Source organism: Ctenopharyngodon idella, chromosome 18, assembly GCF_019924925.1.
Source record: "Ctenopharyngodon idella isolate HZGC_01 chromosome 18, HZGC01, whole genome shotgun sequence".
Taxonomy (NCBI): Eukaryota; Metazoa; Chordata; class Actinopteri; order Cypriniformes; family Xenocyprididae; genus Ctenopharyngodon; species Ctenopharyngodon idella.
In genome coordinates, this window is record NC_067237.1 from 23099153 (window position 1) to 23116167 (window position 17015).

Sequence of the window (17015 nt, forward strand, 5' to 3'; positions counted from 1 at the left end):
ATTTTTTTCTGATAAGTGTCCATCTATACAGTGCCAATAGAATGTGAAAATGTGATTTTGCTGTGTTTTGTCAAGCTACTTGCTGGAAAAAAAATAGCTTATTACTAGGAAAAAATTACACCATTTTGAAAACAGATGAGCTATAGAAAAATATAGACAAGATGTCTTAGTTAGGTGAGTCCCCAACAGTGATTGTATGTTGTCTCAGATAAAATGTTATTCAAAATGGATACTTGTCAGAATATTGCATATTGAAGTATTATTATGGCTTCATTTGTTGTGTTAATGGCACATCATACTTGAATGGATACTTGATAAAAATGTACAACTGGATAATCTTTTTCCCCTTATGGGATGACAAAAAGGATGTGGTTACAAGCTATATGGATCAGTCACAAAACACACACAATGTGTATTTCAGCTCTGTTCTGTTATCTCAGAGATTTAGAGGATCTACATTTGTTTGTTCCTGTATTGACTGCATTCACTTTTAATGGCACAAGTTGAAGGGATGTAAAGGATTGTGTTTGGGAGTGTTGATCTGGTTACACTTGCCTACAGGTATTAGGTTCAGTCACTAAACACACAGAACAATATTGATGTTCTTATTATTAACCTTGTAGTGTGTGTGTGTGTGTGTGTGTGTGTGTGTGTGTGTGTGTGTGTGTGAGTGTGTGTGTGTGAGTCGGGAGAGAGAAAATATAAGTTGTGAAAATAAAACAGGCAGAACAGCATTCAGTTGACCAGAACAATCTGTTTTGATTGAACCTATTGCCTGAAAAATTATTATTTGTAAAGGGTGTTATCAGTTATGACAAATAAGCAGGAGTGATTGCCTCTGCAGAGAGGAGGACAGAGGGCTGCAGAGATGAATGAGTTTCAGCATTGGTTCCCTGAAAGAGAATATTTCAGAGCTTTAATGTCATTTTGTTGGCAATACATTTGTAATGTTTTTTCATGGAAATTGTGAAAAGACATCTTGTTTTTCTTGAGTTACTGTAGCTTTAGAAGGGAAATATTATGCTAGTCGCGTTAAGATAACAAGTTGTTTTGAACTTAAGCAAAATAGATTGATACTTGTCTGAATATTACATTTGAGTATTTTATGGTTTTGTTTCTTGGATTACAGTATCTTCACAATGCAGTTGATTACCAGCAAATTCTTTGTTTCTCTGCAAAACATACAGTAATCACATTTGGCCAATTTCAAGTAAAAGTCCCCAGGGAAGTTTTCATATTTTACTCCAGTAAATATTTCTCAGGGTAGGTTTATTACTGTATATGCAAATACGCAAATGTCCTTATTACAATAAAAAAAGGCCTAAACTTTGTACTGCTAATACCCAGGACCCAAATTTACAGTTCCTGTAACACATTTTGAACAATAGCCCCGCTATGTTGTCTTACTGCATGGCCAATTATAGCCAATTATAGGCTTTTCTGCAAAGGTGTATAAATAAAAAAATATGCACTTAACAGCAAAAATGTGTTCAAGGTATCAACCCATATATTGGGCCAGGTGTTACATTTAAATTTCATTAAAAAAATTCCCAAATGCCCCAATAAAATTGTGTTTTGGGTGAAATCTACTTTTATTAATTGATCCTATACCTTAATATATGTTAAAGGATTAGTTTACCCAAAAATGAAAATTATCCTTTCAGACGAACACAATCGGAGATATATTTAAAAATATCCTTGCTCCTCCAAGCTTTATAATAGTTGTGATTGTGAAAAATATCTATATTTAAAAATTTATTAACTATAATAACTATCTAATAACAGCTGTACGCATCGATTTGCGGTGGAAGAGTAACCCCTGACCTGACGTGTCACGTAATGAAGAACGTGGAAGTGCAGAGGATAGAGCAAAACAAAACACCGGTCATGAATTAAAAGTCTAAAATGAGAAATTTTAAAGAGAAAGGAGGATTTTGATATAAGAGAAAAGGAGCTTGATTTTGTTGCCCAGCTCTATTAGAGGTGTCTAAGCTTACGATACTCCTACATCCTGCGTCATGTGTCGCATCAGGGGGTTACTCATTTGGCGTAAGTCGACTTGTGCAGTATGCGTACGGTCGTCCGCCGGAAGCTAGTTATTTGAATTTATAATGTTTTAAATATGGATATTTTTCTTACAAAAATGCATCGCTTCGCTTCAAAATTTTTGATAATGGATGGATTAATTTTTTTGGGCTTCAAAATCTAGCCCCCCCTTCACTACCATTATAAAACTTGGAAGAGCAAAGATATTTTTAAATATATCTCCGATTGTGTTTGTCTGAAAGAAGACAGACCTAGGATGGATTGAGAGAGTGAGTAAATCATGGGATAATTTTCATTTTTGGGTGAACTAACCCTTTAATGTGATTTTATTGTGCACTTGTGTACTTTCTTATATAACAACTATCTCTGGTGTCCTTTAAACCAGTGGTTCTTAACCAGGGGGCCGGGGCCTTTTGGGGGGCCTCACCTCCGCAAACTTCAAAGGAGGCAACAGGTTGACATAATTATTTAATTATATAAAAAAAGTATTAAACCTAATTAAAATGCAACAAACAGAAAATCAAGATGTAAACTGAAATCGTATTTTTCTTCATATTGAAATTTCTCCTTGGTCTTTCCCTCTCAGTTACGCAGTGACTGTTCAAGAGTCCTATGCTCATCCTTTTGACCAGATCTACTACACCAGGTGCACCGACATCCTCAACTGGTTTAAATGCACCAGACACAGGTGAGCACGACCCTGACCTTTGATCTAGAGTTGTCACAATTCAGCTCCATGGCAACAAGGAGCACTCTCCCACTAGACACATAAAAATCAAGGTGCCACTGTGCCAGTGTCTTTATCACCGAGTGTTAATGTTACCAGCCGTGATTGTAGTGGTCAAAGTCGGGATGGAAATGGCCGTTTGACTGTCATCCGCCATTACATTGGTTTTAATTGCTGCATTAAAGACTTTATCGTCAGTGTCCCGGCTAAAAGCTGTGGGCCCAATGAGTCACTATGCTGCAATGTAGCATTCAGAGGCGAGATGTCCTTCAACAAGCACAGAAACTTTTCCTTAACTCACTTTAATTATGTTTATTTCTCCCCTTTCCACCTTTAGTGCTTGGCTAGGATTATTAGACACAAATAGAAAAGCTAACGGTAGCCAGATGCATGTCATAATGTCCTTGTGTCTGTTCTTGTGGAGTTCACCTGCCAGGTTATTGATGTTCATGCTTTCTCTTGTGTGTATGTGTACGTGTTTCCATCACAGAACCAGCTACAAGACAGCTTATCGGCGCGGGGTGAGGACCATGTACCGTCGCCGTTCACAGTGCTGTCCCGGCTACTTTGAGAGTGGAGACTTGTGTGTCCGTGAGTGTCTTTAATATTTTGCTCGCTTATTTCCTCTTAAATCAGCACAGTTCAATTTCTCTTTCTTGCAAGTGGTTATGAGCACAATAAAAGCATTCATCTGCCTGAGCGATGTCCTCTTAAGCCTTGAACCCCGCTCCTTCCTCCAGAGGCATTCATCAAAATCTCAGCCATCTTTAAGGCATTTTTGCAACTGCATATTTCAGGCATAATTTGTGCCTTTCATTACTGGTCCTACTCATATTGGGTTTTCTCATATATTCAGTTCTAACACTGCCAGTACGCCATTACAACAGCGTTAATAGCATTCAGTTATCGCTCATTTTTTAGAAAAAAGAATCTTGAGTGATTCACTGCAAATACATTGTCCTAATTCCTCTCGTTCTGGAGATAATACGCTAATTAAGGAAATAACAACTTTCCCTTGCTGTGGTCTGAATGATAGATTTAGTGATTATTTTATGAGCAGTGAATGTCAAAAATGTCAGCTTTTATACTAGTTTATTGTCTTTTTGCACTGCCAAGACTGTAAATGTGTGTTTTGTTTCTCAGGATTGGTTATTGTGTAGGCCAGACTCATTATTCTTTAATGTGTTTTAATCACAAGTGAGCGAATCCTGTCAGTCAGCTCAGACCTTTGGCTCGCACGGTTCAGCGGTTGTTTGACAATATGCAAAAATCTCTGCGTGAAAGGACCTCGCACAGGACCGTGTCAAGGTGATGAGGTAAATGACGGTCTTACCGAGCTCCAGGGAGGGGATAAAAATCAACGCACGTAGCTTAAGAGCAAATGGGATTTGATGTCCTCACAGCTACTCGGCATTATTAACAAGAGGGTGGAACGGGCTTTCTGATCGATGTCTGTTCCTGGGTGGATGGCTTTTCTTCGTAGCACTGACTGCTGTATGTTTGCATAAAAGCTGATGAAATTTATACCTGTGGTCATGTATTTAGGCTCTGAATATGATAAATGTATTCTGTGCCAACTCTATGTCCACTCTTAAAGCATTGTGACGTTAATAAGCATAATGTCATGTAATGCTTCAGCCTGTGCGTTTTAAAAGGACTCCAATGAGAATGAACAGAATTAACAGCCTACATTAAGTCCTGATGTGGGCTGCTGTGATATCCAACTCTGCAGGAATCATAAAACTTCACTTCAGTTCAATAATATGAAGAAAAGAGGATAAGCTACAGACGGTGTGGTTGGTTGAAATGCTGATTACAAACCTGCAATGCTGTTATGTGAAGTCACACTAATTCATAATTAATTTTCATTTTAATTTCACCATATCAAAAAGAATTTTCCACTTTACTATGGAAAGAGCCATGAGACCCAGCAGCTGTTTTGCTGTCATCATGTCACAGGGACCTAACCGGCATTGTCAGTCTTTGTAGTTTGATTTGAAAGCTTAGTCATTTACATATACAACAGAAAACACTTTTTATGATCCAAGGACATTTTTAATATTACTGTTTCACACCTTGCTCTCATGACAGCAGGTATTGAGCAATTTGATATTTCAAGCAGTTATTTAATTGATATGTTTGCTCACACTGTTTCTCTTTTTAGCTTTGAAAGGATTAATTCTTCTATAAACTGAAATTCTGTTATTTACTTAGCATCAAGTTTTTTGAGGCCAGTTAAATTAGTTATTTGTAGCAGAATGTCCAAACTGCTGTTCTCCATGCAGTGAAAGTAAATTTTCTGTGAGTAATGATTTAAACCTTCTTTTATTTTTTCGTACTTTCTTGGAGATTAATATTATAATATAATATAATATAAAACGATTAGTTCCTGTCCTTGATTTTGATTGATTTTGTCAATAGCTGTGTTTTATTCACGATAAAACACGGCTATGACCGCTTCACCCAACGGTTCTGTGTATCACTACACAAAAACTGTATGTTCTCAATTGATATTGTTCATTGAAGCTTACTGTATTATGTAGAAGACTATTGTGAGAAAGAGATCGATTGAACGAGTTTATTACCTGCATTCAGATTTAGCATTTTCCTTCAGGTCAGTCCTACAGTATGTTCATAATAAAAAATCTGTTTAAATGTCCAATGTATTATCCTGTCCTTTTAACAGTTAAGGGGTTTTCCCGTGACTGACAGCGCTAGTCAAAGCATTTGTCAGTTGCGTCTTGTTCTGTGTTCACAACAATTCAGTCTTTTCAATGTAAAAGTCTTCGCTACTGACTGACACACTCATAAAGACAGTCTTTGCGGCCATCTAATGGCGTAATAATGTAACTTCTGTTGCTGTTCATGGTCAGGGACTATTTTTTCCGGTGGAAGGAAGGCTTTTAGTGATTTTACTTCATGAAAGTTGCATTGATACATATTTTTTGGCTTTAATATTTGTATTGTGTGGCAACTGTTTTATAAAAGCAATAAGGTACTTGAGGCTAGTGCTGTATCGTGAATAAGTCACGGCTGAAGGGTCATGCCTAACAACGCCGTGACTTATTCACGATACAGCACAGCCTCTTGTACCTTATTGCTTACATATAATATAATAATATAAAATAAATGTATTTATTTATTTATTTGAAACATGAGATCCCCTAATCCCCATTCACTTTCATTGTGGAGAAAAGAAACATAAACATTCTTCACATTTTTTCTTTTTGAATTGCACAGAAGAAAGAAAATAAATAAAGGTTAAGAACAACATGAGCGAGAGTAGTTGAATATTAAATTTTTTGTTTTGGTGTTAACTATTCCTGTACTAATTATACTAATGCAAATTAATGGTTTATTCAGATGAAAATTAGAATGGTGAACAATAAGAGCCAAAAGAAAAAAAAAAAAAAGACATTGATTGTAACCCTCATGGAAATTAACAGCTTGTTCACCAGATGTTGTTCTTTCGTTACTAAAGGTCATTGTAGAAAGAAAGAGGTTTCAACAATGACCTTTAGTAACAAGAATTTTTTTTATGGCTGATTGCGAGTGACCATGGTCTGTTGAAGATAAAGTTGATCTCATGTTTCTGTCCTTATTGAGTGGGATTTTGTCCAGCTCTGTCTGTAGCCTGAAGGCACTGCTAACAACCATGGGATTAGGTGCAGCTGGGATAGGGATCAGTTTTGACATTGTCTGGTGGTCTGAGTGGAAGAAGGCAATGACAATAATCAATAATGTTCTCATTACCACACAATAGCTGCAACAATTTCATGTTAACAGTTGTTGCTGTAATGGAACCACACCATCTGTGGAGAAGATGGTAGGCATACATTTTTTTTCCCTCAATGACCTCAAGCTACGTTTATTGCCTCTGTGCTGCTTAAAACATGGCTACACATAGAGTTTATCTAAATATGCTTTATAAAAACAGATAACCACTTCGTAAACCACTTTTTATTTTACTTCCCTTAACCAAAGCCTGCTGTATAATAGATTTTGCCAACCTGTCTTTGGCATTGATTGTTAAATACTTCCTTTCTTATGTCATTTGTGGACTTTTGCCTATATTTGTTAAACATGTATTAAATAGCTCAAAGGCCAGATGTCACTAGCACGACCATGTCTAAACAGACACTATCCTCTGTACCATGGCTCCATCAAATATTAACTGTTAAACATTTCTTCTTTTAGATATATATTTTGTGCTGATTTAATTTGATTTCAGGGTATAATTTGGCCATTGAATGTAAGCTGCCAGCAAAAAGTATAATAAGGTGTTTTTGTGCAATGGTGTGGTCACCTTAGAGAGGTATGTGGATTTTTAGTTTTTTTTTTTGCTGTATCTGCTCTGGTAATAATCCTACTGCTCTCAGTGGCAGGATTAAGAGCTTTGTAGAACTAGCTATGTTCACTTCGCAGGGACAAGAGAAGGTATTAAAAGCCATTTTCATTACATATATGTGGATCTTTGCTTTTCTTCTCAATCTCAAACACCTCAGGGTTTATCCTCTCATATGTGCCTTTTATGAGCTGCTTTCCTAGTAGAATCAGTCCCTCATGCAATAGCTGCATTTTAAAGACATCATTCATTAATGGCCTAAACCAACACAGCCTAGTTGCTTTGAAGGTGACATGTTTGCAGCTTGTCTTCTGTGTCCATAGTGAGGTGCCCGAAACATTTGTGTCATTTAACCTGCACCTATGAATCTGTCAGTGGGCTTAAAAGAGGATCTTCTGTAGTAACTGTATGCTTTCCAACACAGAACTTTTTAGCCAATGAGTTTATTCCTGTCATAACACTAGCACTGTTTTTGCAAGAGTGAATTGCACATTTAAAGGCAAAATATGTAATGTGACCACTAGAGGTCACTTATTCAAAACAAAGGCGTAGCTTGATGACGTTGTAAATAAGCGTGGAATTATGGGAGTTGTAGTCTTCACCTCCACAGCCAGCTGATTGAAAGCAATCCAGTGGGACTTAGGCAGAAATCATGTTCATGGATGTGCTAATGCATTAAAGTTTTATTAAACGTTACTGTGGTATGAAGCAGGGTGCGGCCGAGAGCCTGGGACATTTTACGTTGCTGTTTTTATTATGCTTATATACCTCAGTCGAACGATGCCTCTCCTTTCATTTTTTTTTTTTTTACAATTAAAGGTATGATTAAAGTTACATTTAATGTCCGCCTCCTTTTTCCCTAAACTTGAACTTTGTTACAGTTAAGTTTGATCACTTAAATTAACATTATTTTATAAGACTAAGAATGTTGAGCTATATAACACTGTTAGTAAAATTAGTTTTCTGTTGGTAAATGTATCCAAACAGTTGCTCACCTGTCTAATAAAAAATGATATATTAAAGCATCTTTGGTGTTTCCATGGTTTCTACGGAAGTAAAACCTCGGAAATTGAGGGTGACGCGGATATGATGTCATTCACAGCTGACGCAATGACACAGTCCATTACACTGGTTAAAATAACTGATTTCTCTGGATTTAAACATTGTTGGAAACATTTGGGATAATGTAAGTACACAAGTCAGCAAAATATATAACATTGTTCTAGTGGTTTTTGGATATTTTAATCTATAAATCTTACATATTGTGCCTTTAATGTTGAGGAAAATATCTTGCTCATACTGAGCTGCAATGACTTTTCTTGGAGCCAAACTACATGAAGCCAAAGCAGTTTACACCATCTGGTCAGAAGAGTCTCAAATAGTTAGTGATGCAGTATTAATGATGCTATGTGCATGCTGCAGCTTCTTGCTGGAGAATTAGTTGCTCTAATAAAGTCCCATGCACCATCGCAAAGTAGATTTCGCATCTTAGTTTTAATGATGGATTAGATAAGATCATGCATTTGCCTTCTTTTGATTTTGAATCCTTTTTTTAGTTTCATTATTGATAAGTTTATGTATATTAGTTGTATACATTATAGTAGATGCATACAGTAATAAACTTGGATTATTTATTGTGTTGATTGATTGACTGATTGTCAAACTGTATGTTTAAATCTTTGGCCAGACGAGTATTCGGTGTAATAATGCATGACAATTACAATTAGCTCTATTGTTACATGGTATGATAACGCCTCTGTGTAATGAGATTAGCCTTTTATCGAAATGAAAAACATAATTTTTCACTAGAGCTTGCAGACATAGTCTTTTTTTGTGTAGAAGGAAGAAGATTCATTGAATTTTAATTAAAATGTCAGACCTATTTTCTGAAGTATTATAGACACGTACATCAATTCAGCTCTCAGGAAAAGGCGCGCTTTATCCTTTCACCTACGTTACATAAATTAATTTTTAATTTGCTGAAAAGATGTGACAAATTAGCATTTCTTCTCAGTTGTCTGATCAGAAATTGCTGATTGTAACAAAAATCAATCATTTCATCGCCAGAGTTTTTTAAACCTCGCTTTTGAGCACGTTGTATGGCTTCATTGATTTCAAGAAGTCAAATTGATGTCTTTGTCAGCACAAAATGCTAAGGGTTTTTCTTTTTCTTAAGCTGGAGGAGAACTGGCATGCTTGAATATCAGGTTCTCAGTGCTGTGTAAATCCATACTGCATTATTTGCCAGTGGCAGGTTTAGCATTTTCTGTGTGTGGAGCATTTCTGCTCTAAGCACCATCCTCTGGGTATTTGGGATACTCCCTCTCCCCATCCCCTTCCTGAGCTTATGTCCAATAATGAGGGCCCAGTCAAAGGCTGAAAGAGCGATAATCTATAGCCATGCTGGCCAGGAATGAGGGCAAGTCCTGCCTCATCCTTTACCTATTGCATCCAGCTTTAGTATGTGCCAGCATCAAAACGAGCATGGTTTATTTGCATGCACAGTGATATTTATATTTATTCTGAAACTATTTCAACCAAAGCCCTATTTGGACGGGATTAGTTTTACATGGAGAGGTGGGCTAAAGTAATTATTACCAGAGCCTCTCAGTGATTTTAGTCCCGTCTAAATGTGCCATCTCATCTTACGGACAATTTCAGTAAAGATTACCTTCTGTAAAAAGGTCCGGAAAAATTACCTCAGGTAATGCTAATCCGATGCGAATAGACCAGCTGTAAATATGTATGCAGATATTCTGTTATATCCTATTAAAAAGGTAGTTTTCCACTTTTTTTTAAGTATGGAGGCCCTTGAAGAAGCATTCAGTTGCGTTCTAGGTGCTGGGACAAGTCTGTGGGAAACCTCAAATGTTTTCCGTATACCATTCAGATAAAAAAAAAAGTTGAAACAACTTGTTAGAGGCACAAACGTAATTTAAGCTTTAAGTTAGCACCTTTTACCAACAGAGTCCAATGTGAATTTACTGTATAATAAATCATTTGACCAGACGTAACTGTTTTATATATATAGGTTTGCGCGCGTGATATCAGGAAGCAACGTAATACGCATGTGACGACAGGGAGGTGACGGCGATGCGTTAATCGAATTACCCCTCCCATTTCTGGCAGTTTTACTGAGATTTCTTATCCCGTGTGAATTGGCCATTAATATTACAGATGTCCTGTGGTAAAACTACTCCATCTACCCTTGTAAAACCCGTCCGAATAGGGCTTTTGATAGTGTGTGTGAATAAAAAAAATGAATCTGTACCCCTTCCCCTCAGTATAAATATGTATACTGATATTTCAAAACTATTTACTGGTAAAAAGCAGATTATCATAAGCACCACAAAATGTGTGGGCACCAAAATAATTCACTGTTCCCGAGGTGTTGACATTTAAGATTTGTGTCATACTTCAGGGCTCCTGTGAACGTGACAGAACTTGAAATATTGCTCTTTATTGAGTGGTTCTTGTGTGGTTTGGAGGAACACATTGAAGTAGAAGAGGGGGGGGATAAGGCCCAGTACCAATCCCTTAGTTCTCTTTGAATTGATTTATTCAGATTAACAGACACTCCCCTATACTACTACATGAGAATCTGAATTCATTACATTTTGAGTTTGTGTTTCATTGGAATTGTGTTTCATTGCGGTTAGGAAAGACTTTTCTCACGGTTACCCAAGAGAATCATAATAAGCATATTAACCGGACAAGATAAATGCTAGTCATCACATTGTGTTTATCAGGTTTCTTTGAACAAAATGCATGACCGGCCAGCGGCCACATTAACTTTACGTTGTTGATAGAACCAACCTTCACATATTTCATGGTCAAAGATAAGGACACACCATAGCATATGACACTTTTTTTTTTTTGTTACCTTCTTCACGCTAAATTTCTAGAAGCACATGCTCTCTTCCACCCATACTTGGAGAGTTACTGCTGATTCCAATCAAAGTGGATTGTTCCAGAAGCTTTGGGGGTCGACTGTTTCCTGACTCCGATAAGAGCCTGTCGGTTTGAGCCCTGCTGGCCAGGTGACCTTCACTCCCTTAAGCATTATTCATGCTTAACGCCTATATATTTTCCCTCTAATTCATCTTTTTCATCACCCTGAAAAGCATAAAAAAGTATAAAATAAGAAAACTGACAAAAATTTCCAAGTAGGCCATTGTATTATATGTACAAATCTAAATATCTGACCGAATGTGAGGGCCCGGGCAGGAATACTAATGCTATAGACAATCAATTTGATGCTGTGTTGTTCAATAGGAATGATCAAGAAAACTGCACACTTTGTAAACAGCATGAAGGCTGGCTGGCTGGCCGCTGTGTTAGAGCATTGTGGCAAAGTGCAGGCTGATCAAATTTGGAGGGATTTACAGCTTGTTTCCTTGCGGCTGTGGCTGCTTACGTCGGCTCGATTTGCATGAAACAACCAGTTCATGTGATAAACTGAGATGTTGACCAAGGACTCAATCTCTTAGGAAATTGTTTAACATGTGGTCAGAGTGAGTGTTTTAAATGTGCAGCTATAGGAAGGGCTTTGCTCTCGTGAGGAGGCATCGGTGACAGCCATCTTTGGAAAATGGCCAGCGTAGTCATTATCCTCCATATCAGCACATCAGCAGACATTTGCGGTCGGCTAAATTATGTCTTACGGGAGATGCAGACCTGCAGTGTCTGTACAGCATTTTGTGCTTATTCACGTTTCTGTCTTATGCAAGATGCATACTATGTCTTATTTGTGTTTGGGAATGATCTCAAACCCCATTCATGCTCTGCAAAGTGTTTTACTAGAATATTTTTTTCCATTTCTGCTATATTTAAATCATTATTTTCTGTTTCTTTGTCTTTCTGTTCTTTTATCTCTGATAGCACGATGTACCGAGGAGTGCGCCCATGGTCGGTGTGTGTCTCCTGATACGTGTCAGTGTGAGCCAGGCTGGGGAGGACTGGACTGCTCTAGTGGTGAGTTCACTCTCTCATTAACTCTGAGAGCACAGTTCACTTCATTAAGGCCCTCTCACTCTCACATAGTTAATGGCTGCACCAGTCCCAAGACGCCACTGCAAATCTACCATGTTTCTCACTTACTCGCTCCCCTCTTTTCTTTTGCCAGCTGTATTAAAAAGTAAAGCTGGAAATCATGGAGAAAGAATATGTAAGTGTGCAGTTGCATTAACAGGTTACTCTTTGTGCCAAAGCTCTGAGAGGAAAAAACAACTATGAACTATTTTGGTGGATTATTTCTCTGATTATTGAATTTCTTCAATTTCTCCATGCACTAAAAGTGGTTCATTGGCTTGTAATCATAGGAGAACCACTTTTAAGTTCTATCTCTGTCAAATGGTGCTATGTAGAACCATAAGAGTTGATTGAAAAATGTACTTACAGAATGCTTCAATTGTAAAACATAAAGATATAGCCTAATTTTTTGACTAAATAACAAAAAGCAGTTAATATATGAATATTATTGAAATTTGTGACATAATTTCGGTATATAACTGACTTCACAAATACCTCCTACTCGAGCCTCTTATCAGTTTACATTCATTTAAAGGATTAGTTCACTTTCAAATAAAAATTAGCCCAAGCTTTACTCACCCTCAAGCCATTCTAGGTGTATATGACTTTCTTCTTTCTGATGAACACAATCAGCTCCGGGGGGTTAATAAAGGCCTTCTGAAGTGAATCGATGCTTTTGAAAAATGGAAAATTGAACTGGCATCGCGTCAGTTAAGCTTTTTCTTTTTCACTTTGAATAGGGAAGGCATAAACTTTTTGAACTGCAAGTTGATTATGGAAGGCGGTCTGGCGGAAGCTATATATTTACTTCATAACTTGTTAAATATGGATTTTTTTTTTTTTTACACAAATGCATCGCTTTGCTTCAGAAGGCCTTTATTAACCCCCCGAAGCCATGTGGAGTACACGTTTATGATGGATGGATGTGGATGGAGGCACTTTCTTCAGCTCATACTCGTTGGTCTCGCTCACTGCCATTATAAAGCTCAGGATATTTATTAATATATCTCCGATTGTGTTCATCAGAAAGAAGAAAGTCATATACACCTAGGATCACTTGAGGGTGAGTAAAGCTTGGGGTAATTTTCATTTGAAAGTGAACTAATCCTTTAAAGACTACAGCCAATCACCATGTCTTAGCTCTCTCTCATCCTCTAATTGTATTCCTCCTTCCACATAATTTAAACTGCAACTGACAGCTCTCAGTATCCATACTGTCTTGTTGCATCCCACCAGCACCCCATTCTCCTCCTTAGATTTTAGATATGTTACGCCACTCTCATATGTTTGCTATAAATGGGAATTTACTACAATGGCAAAAGCTGTTTAGCTTTGTGTGGGGGGCCTTGGAATATTTCCTTATAGGGGGGCCTTGGGGGCAAAAAGGTTGAGAACCACAGTATCTTCAGGAAATACACTGCATTTTAATGTTGTTTTTTAATCCTTTCCCCAACTAAGCTAAGAGACTAAGAGAGAGTAGGAGAGCTGTTAAAGAACTATACAGGCACTTAACAGATTCTTTGTATGGCAGCAGCACCTTAACCACCCCAAAGAACCACTGAAGAACCAATTTGTGTATGTGTGTGTGTGTGTGTGTGTGTGTGTGTGTGTGTGTATTATTTAAAAGTTATTTAAACTCTGTTAAATGCTGTTTTCAAATTGTGTTTTTATCGGTATCATTTATTTTACACACTTGTGTTTTGCATACAGTATACAGACTTCAATTATAAATAACATACAATTATTTGCTTTATATACAGGATTTAAATTCATTATGGCTCATTTAAAACATTAATGTGAAATCCAGTGATGAATTGTTTTGTCCAAAATGATTGGATTGATCTTTTTTTTTTTCTGTTTGATTGACAAGCTTGCACATGCTCCGTGGAGAATTTAAAGTTTAACAAGGACAGCAGCACTTACTTTCTGTTAGAAACCGTTTTAATGGATTTAACAGTAAAATGTATGTTGTGATCTCTGCCATTTTTGTATTTTTTTATAGAACTACTACTTCCTTAAAATGAACTCTGAATTCATTGTTGACAATTTTCATTATTGTTTATCAATTTTATTGATTAGTTGTTGCAACCTTACTCAATACAAAGCTAGTCAGGGAGATAAATAACAGAAGGACAAATGCATGGAAGAGTGGATAGATGGATGTATGGATGTATGGATGGATGAATGCTGGATTGATAAGTTGATGGATGGATGGTTGGATGGATGGATGGTTGGATGGATGGATGGATTAGACAAAGCTTGCCTGTTTTCTTTCCCCAGTACTTCGTGAAATGGCCTTCATCACAATTAGAATGATAAGGAGTGCACAGGGTGGAATCAATCTGCATGTGAAAAACAAACAGATCCTCAAGATGAATTGGTTAACAGGCCTTACCTCTATGGCTGAAACATTGGGGGACAAAATAGGAAGCCATCGACATTCACTCTCTAATCAACTAAATGATGAAAAAGCAGGTTATAAGAGAGACTAGAGGTTGAGAGAGAAAGAGATATTGATTTGTTTAATATTTATGTGTTGAGAGGAACTTGAAGGCATTAGGGACAACAAACTAAACCTCTTTCACGTTAAGAACAGCAGGGCCGCAAACTTCTTGACCTTAGAGATTTGTGCTGAAGTAGGCATGTAAATGTCTATAGTCCTTTCTGTGCAACATCAGTCACTGATGTACAGCTCTTGTCAACGTACATGACGCCAGATATGCTGATTTTCTCATTCAAGACGCGTGTTTTGACTCAATTCGTTAATTTTTCCGGCATGTTGACTCGGTTGTGGTTCACTTACTGCCCATATTTACCAGTGAGTGATGGTTGCAGAAGGCTCTGTATGGATCTATGGGCATTTTCATTAACAAAGGAGCCATTTCATGATTACGAACAGTCTGTAAATCACCAGCTTTCTTTCTGAGGCACCAGCCACAGCCGAGGAGGCACAGGCACAACCACAACTAATGACCTAGACTGATTTTCTACAGTGAAATCCACTTGCAGGAACAAAGTTTCTTGGTGGGGGGCCGAGGAAAGGAACCCACCTCTAAAGCTCAAGACCCTCCCCTGGGTATGTCTGTCTAAGGACAACACATTCTTCTGAGCAGGTGCTGTTCTGTACTAATCCACCTTATTAAAACAGACCTGGTGATTGAGACAGAAGCATTATTCATAACTTTTATATTTCCATACCGGGCGTTAGGCCAGGCTTTTTCATTTATGAGCTTTCATCTGTAGAAATGAGGAATGGGAGCCAATTTTTAAATTAAATCTGACCTCTTTTTTCACTCGTACATAAATGGTGCATCATTTTTTTTTTCCTTTTTGCCATTCAAGGTAAATTTCTCTTCTCCTTCTCTCTCTCATGTGTGGATGAGTGGTGGGAACCTCGGCTGTCCCGTTGTGGATTCTGTCATCACATTTCAGGATCCTCCTAGCTAACAGAGACAAATAGTCATAGATCGTTAATCACAATCAGGGCTTTCGGTCACCGACTGAAATGCCTGCTGGTGGAGTCAATATGGAGGTATGAAAGTGAAATAAAGCCCAGTATTATGTGCGTTCTGAATGAATGGACTATATAGGATAATGCTAAGCAATGGGGATGATATGGTTATGAAAAACAGAGCTGCTTTTGGCCGACTGAAGAGCTTGAGAGTTGAAGTGACGAGCTTTGCGCTGACGCTCTGGAGCAGCATCAAAGAGGCTGGCCAGCGTTACTGGAGCAGCACCCACTAGGAGCCTGCTATTTGGGTCAGAAATGAAAACTGAAAGGTGGAGCTTATCGCCAGGATGAAGGGATAAAAATGAAATGAAAGAATGAGAAAGAGAGGGAGGGAGGTGAATAGGAAGGTCCTGTCATTTCGCTCCTGCTGAGGTCAATCTGCCATTGCCTAAAGACAATGTAGCCGTCACGTTTGTCAGTCTGCAAATGTGAGATATAACCTTGCATCGTTCAGAAAGCTTCAGGTGCTAAAAGTCGCTGCAAGGTCATCGGCAACATGAAGGCTTTTACACAAATCTGAATTATGCTCGCACAGTGAAGCACTCATTTCACACGGTCTATTTAAGATTCCTGTCTCAAATTTACTTCTGCTGCTTTGGCAACAGAGTTTCATTCTATTTGATAATTTTTTCAAAGCATGAGAATTAATAGTGAACTGGAGGACCAAAGAGAATGCTGAGTTTGGGGAGTTTCTCCAGAATGCGTTTACAGATTTATCCATTTCATATTGATTAGCCTGGGGTGAGGATGGATGTTGTGTAATACATTTTGGGTTTTGATTCAGTATATCAGCAGCTGCAGATGGCTACATCTTCATCAGTCTCTAGCTTGTCATTATGGCCTGAAACATGCATGCCAGTTTGGCACAAAGCTTTTAATAATTATGATTAAACATGGAAATGAGTGCTACGCCCATATGTCTATATATTTATATAGATAGATAGATAGACAGATAGATAGATAGATAATAGGACTATCAATTAGCAACCAATACTACAGTATAATGTTTTGTAGGCCAGGGGATGTCAAACTGGGAACCACCAAGGCTGATTAACAGGTCAATAATATTGTGAATCACAATTTAAAATAACTTTAAATAAAATAAATACATTTTAAAATGTAATTTATTCCTGTGATGGCAAAGAATTCAATAGCCATTACTCCAGTCTTCAGTGTCACATGATCCTTCAGAAATCATTCTAATATGCTGATTTTGTGCTCAAGAAACATTTTTTATAATTATAAATGTTGTAAACAGCTGTGCTACTTAATTTTTTTTGTGAAAACCAAGATAATTTTTTGGAAGTTCAAAAGTTCAAAGGAACAGCATTTATTTGAAATAGAACTGTTTTCTG

General features: G+C 37.5%; 1 protein-coding gene across 3 annotated transcripts in view; it reads left to right on the top strand.

Annotated features, from left to right (window-relative positions):
* megf11 (multiple EGF-like-domains 11) overlaps window positions 1-17015 on the top strand; it is a 128306-nt gene that overhangs the window by 31472 nt on the left and 79819 nt on the right. For all 3 annotated transcript variants that reach the window (XM_051869893.1, XM_051869896.1, XM_051869895.1), the window contains exons 4-6: window positions 2633-2734; window positions 3264-3364; window positions 12000-12092. In XM_051869893.1, coding sequence (XP_051725853.1) covers window positions 2633-2734; window positions 3264-3364; window positions 12000-12092 — 296 coding nt within the window. The remainder of the gene's footprint in view (window positions 1-2632; window positions 2735-3263; window positions 3365-11999; window positions 12093-17015) is intronic.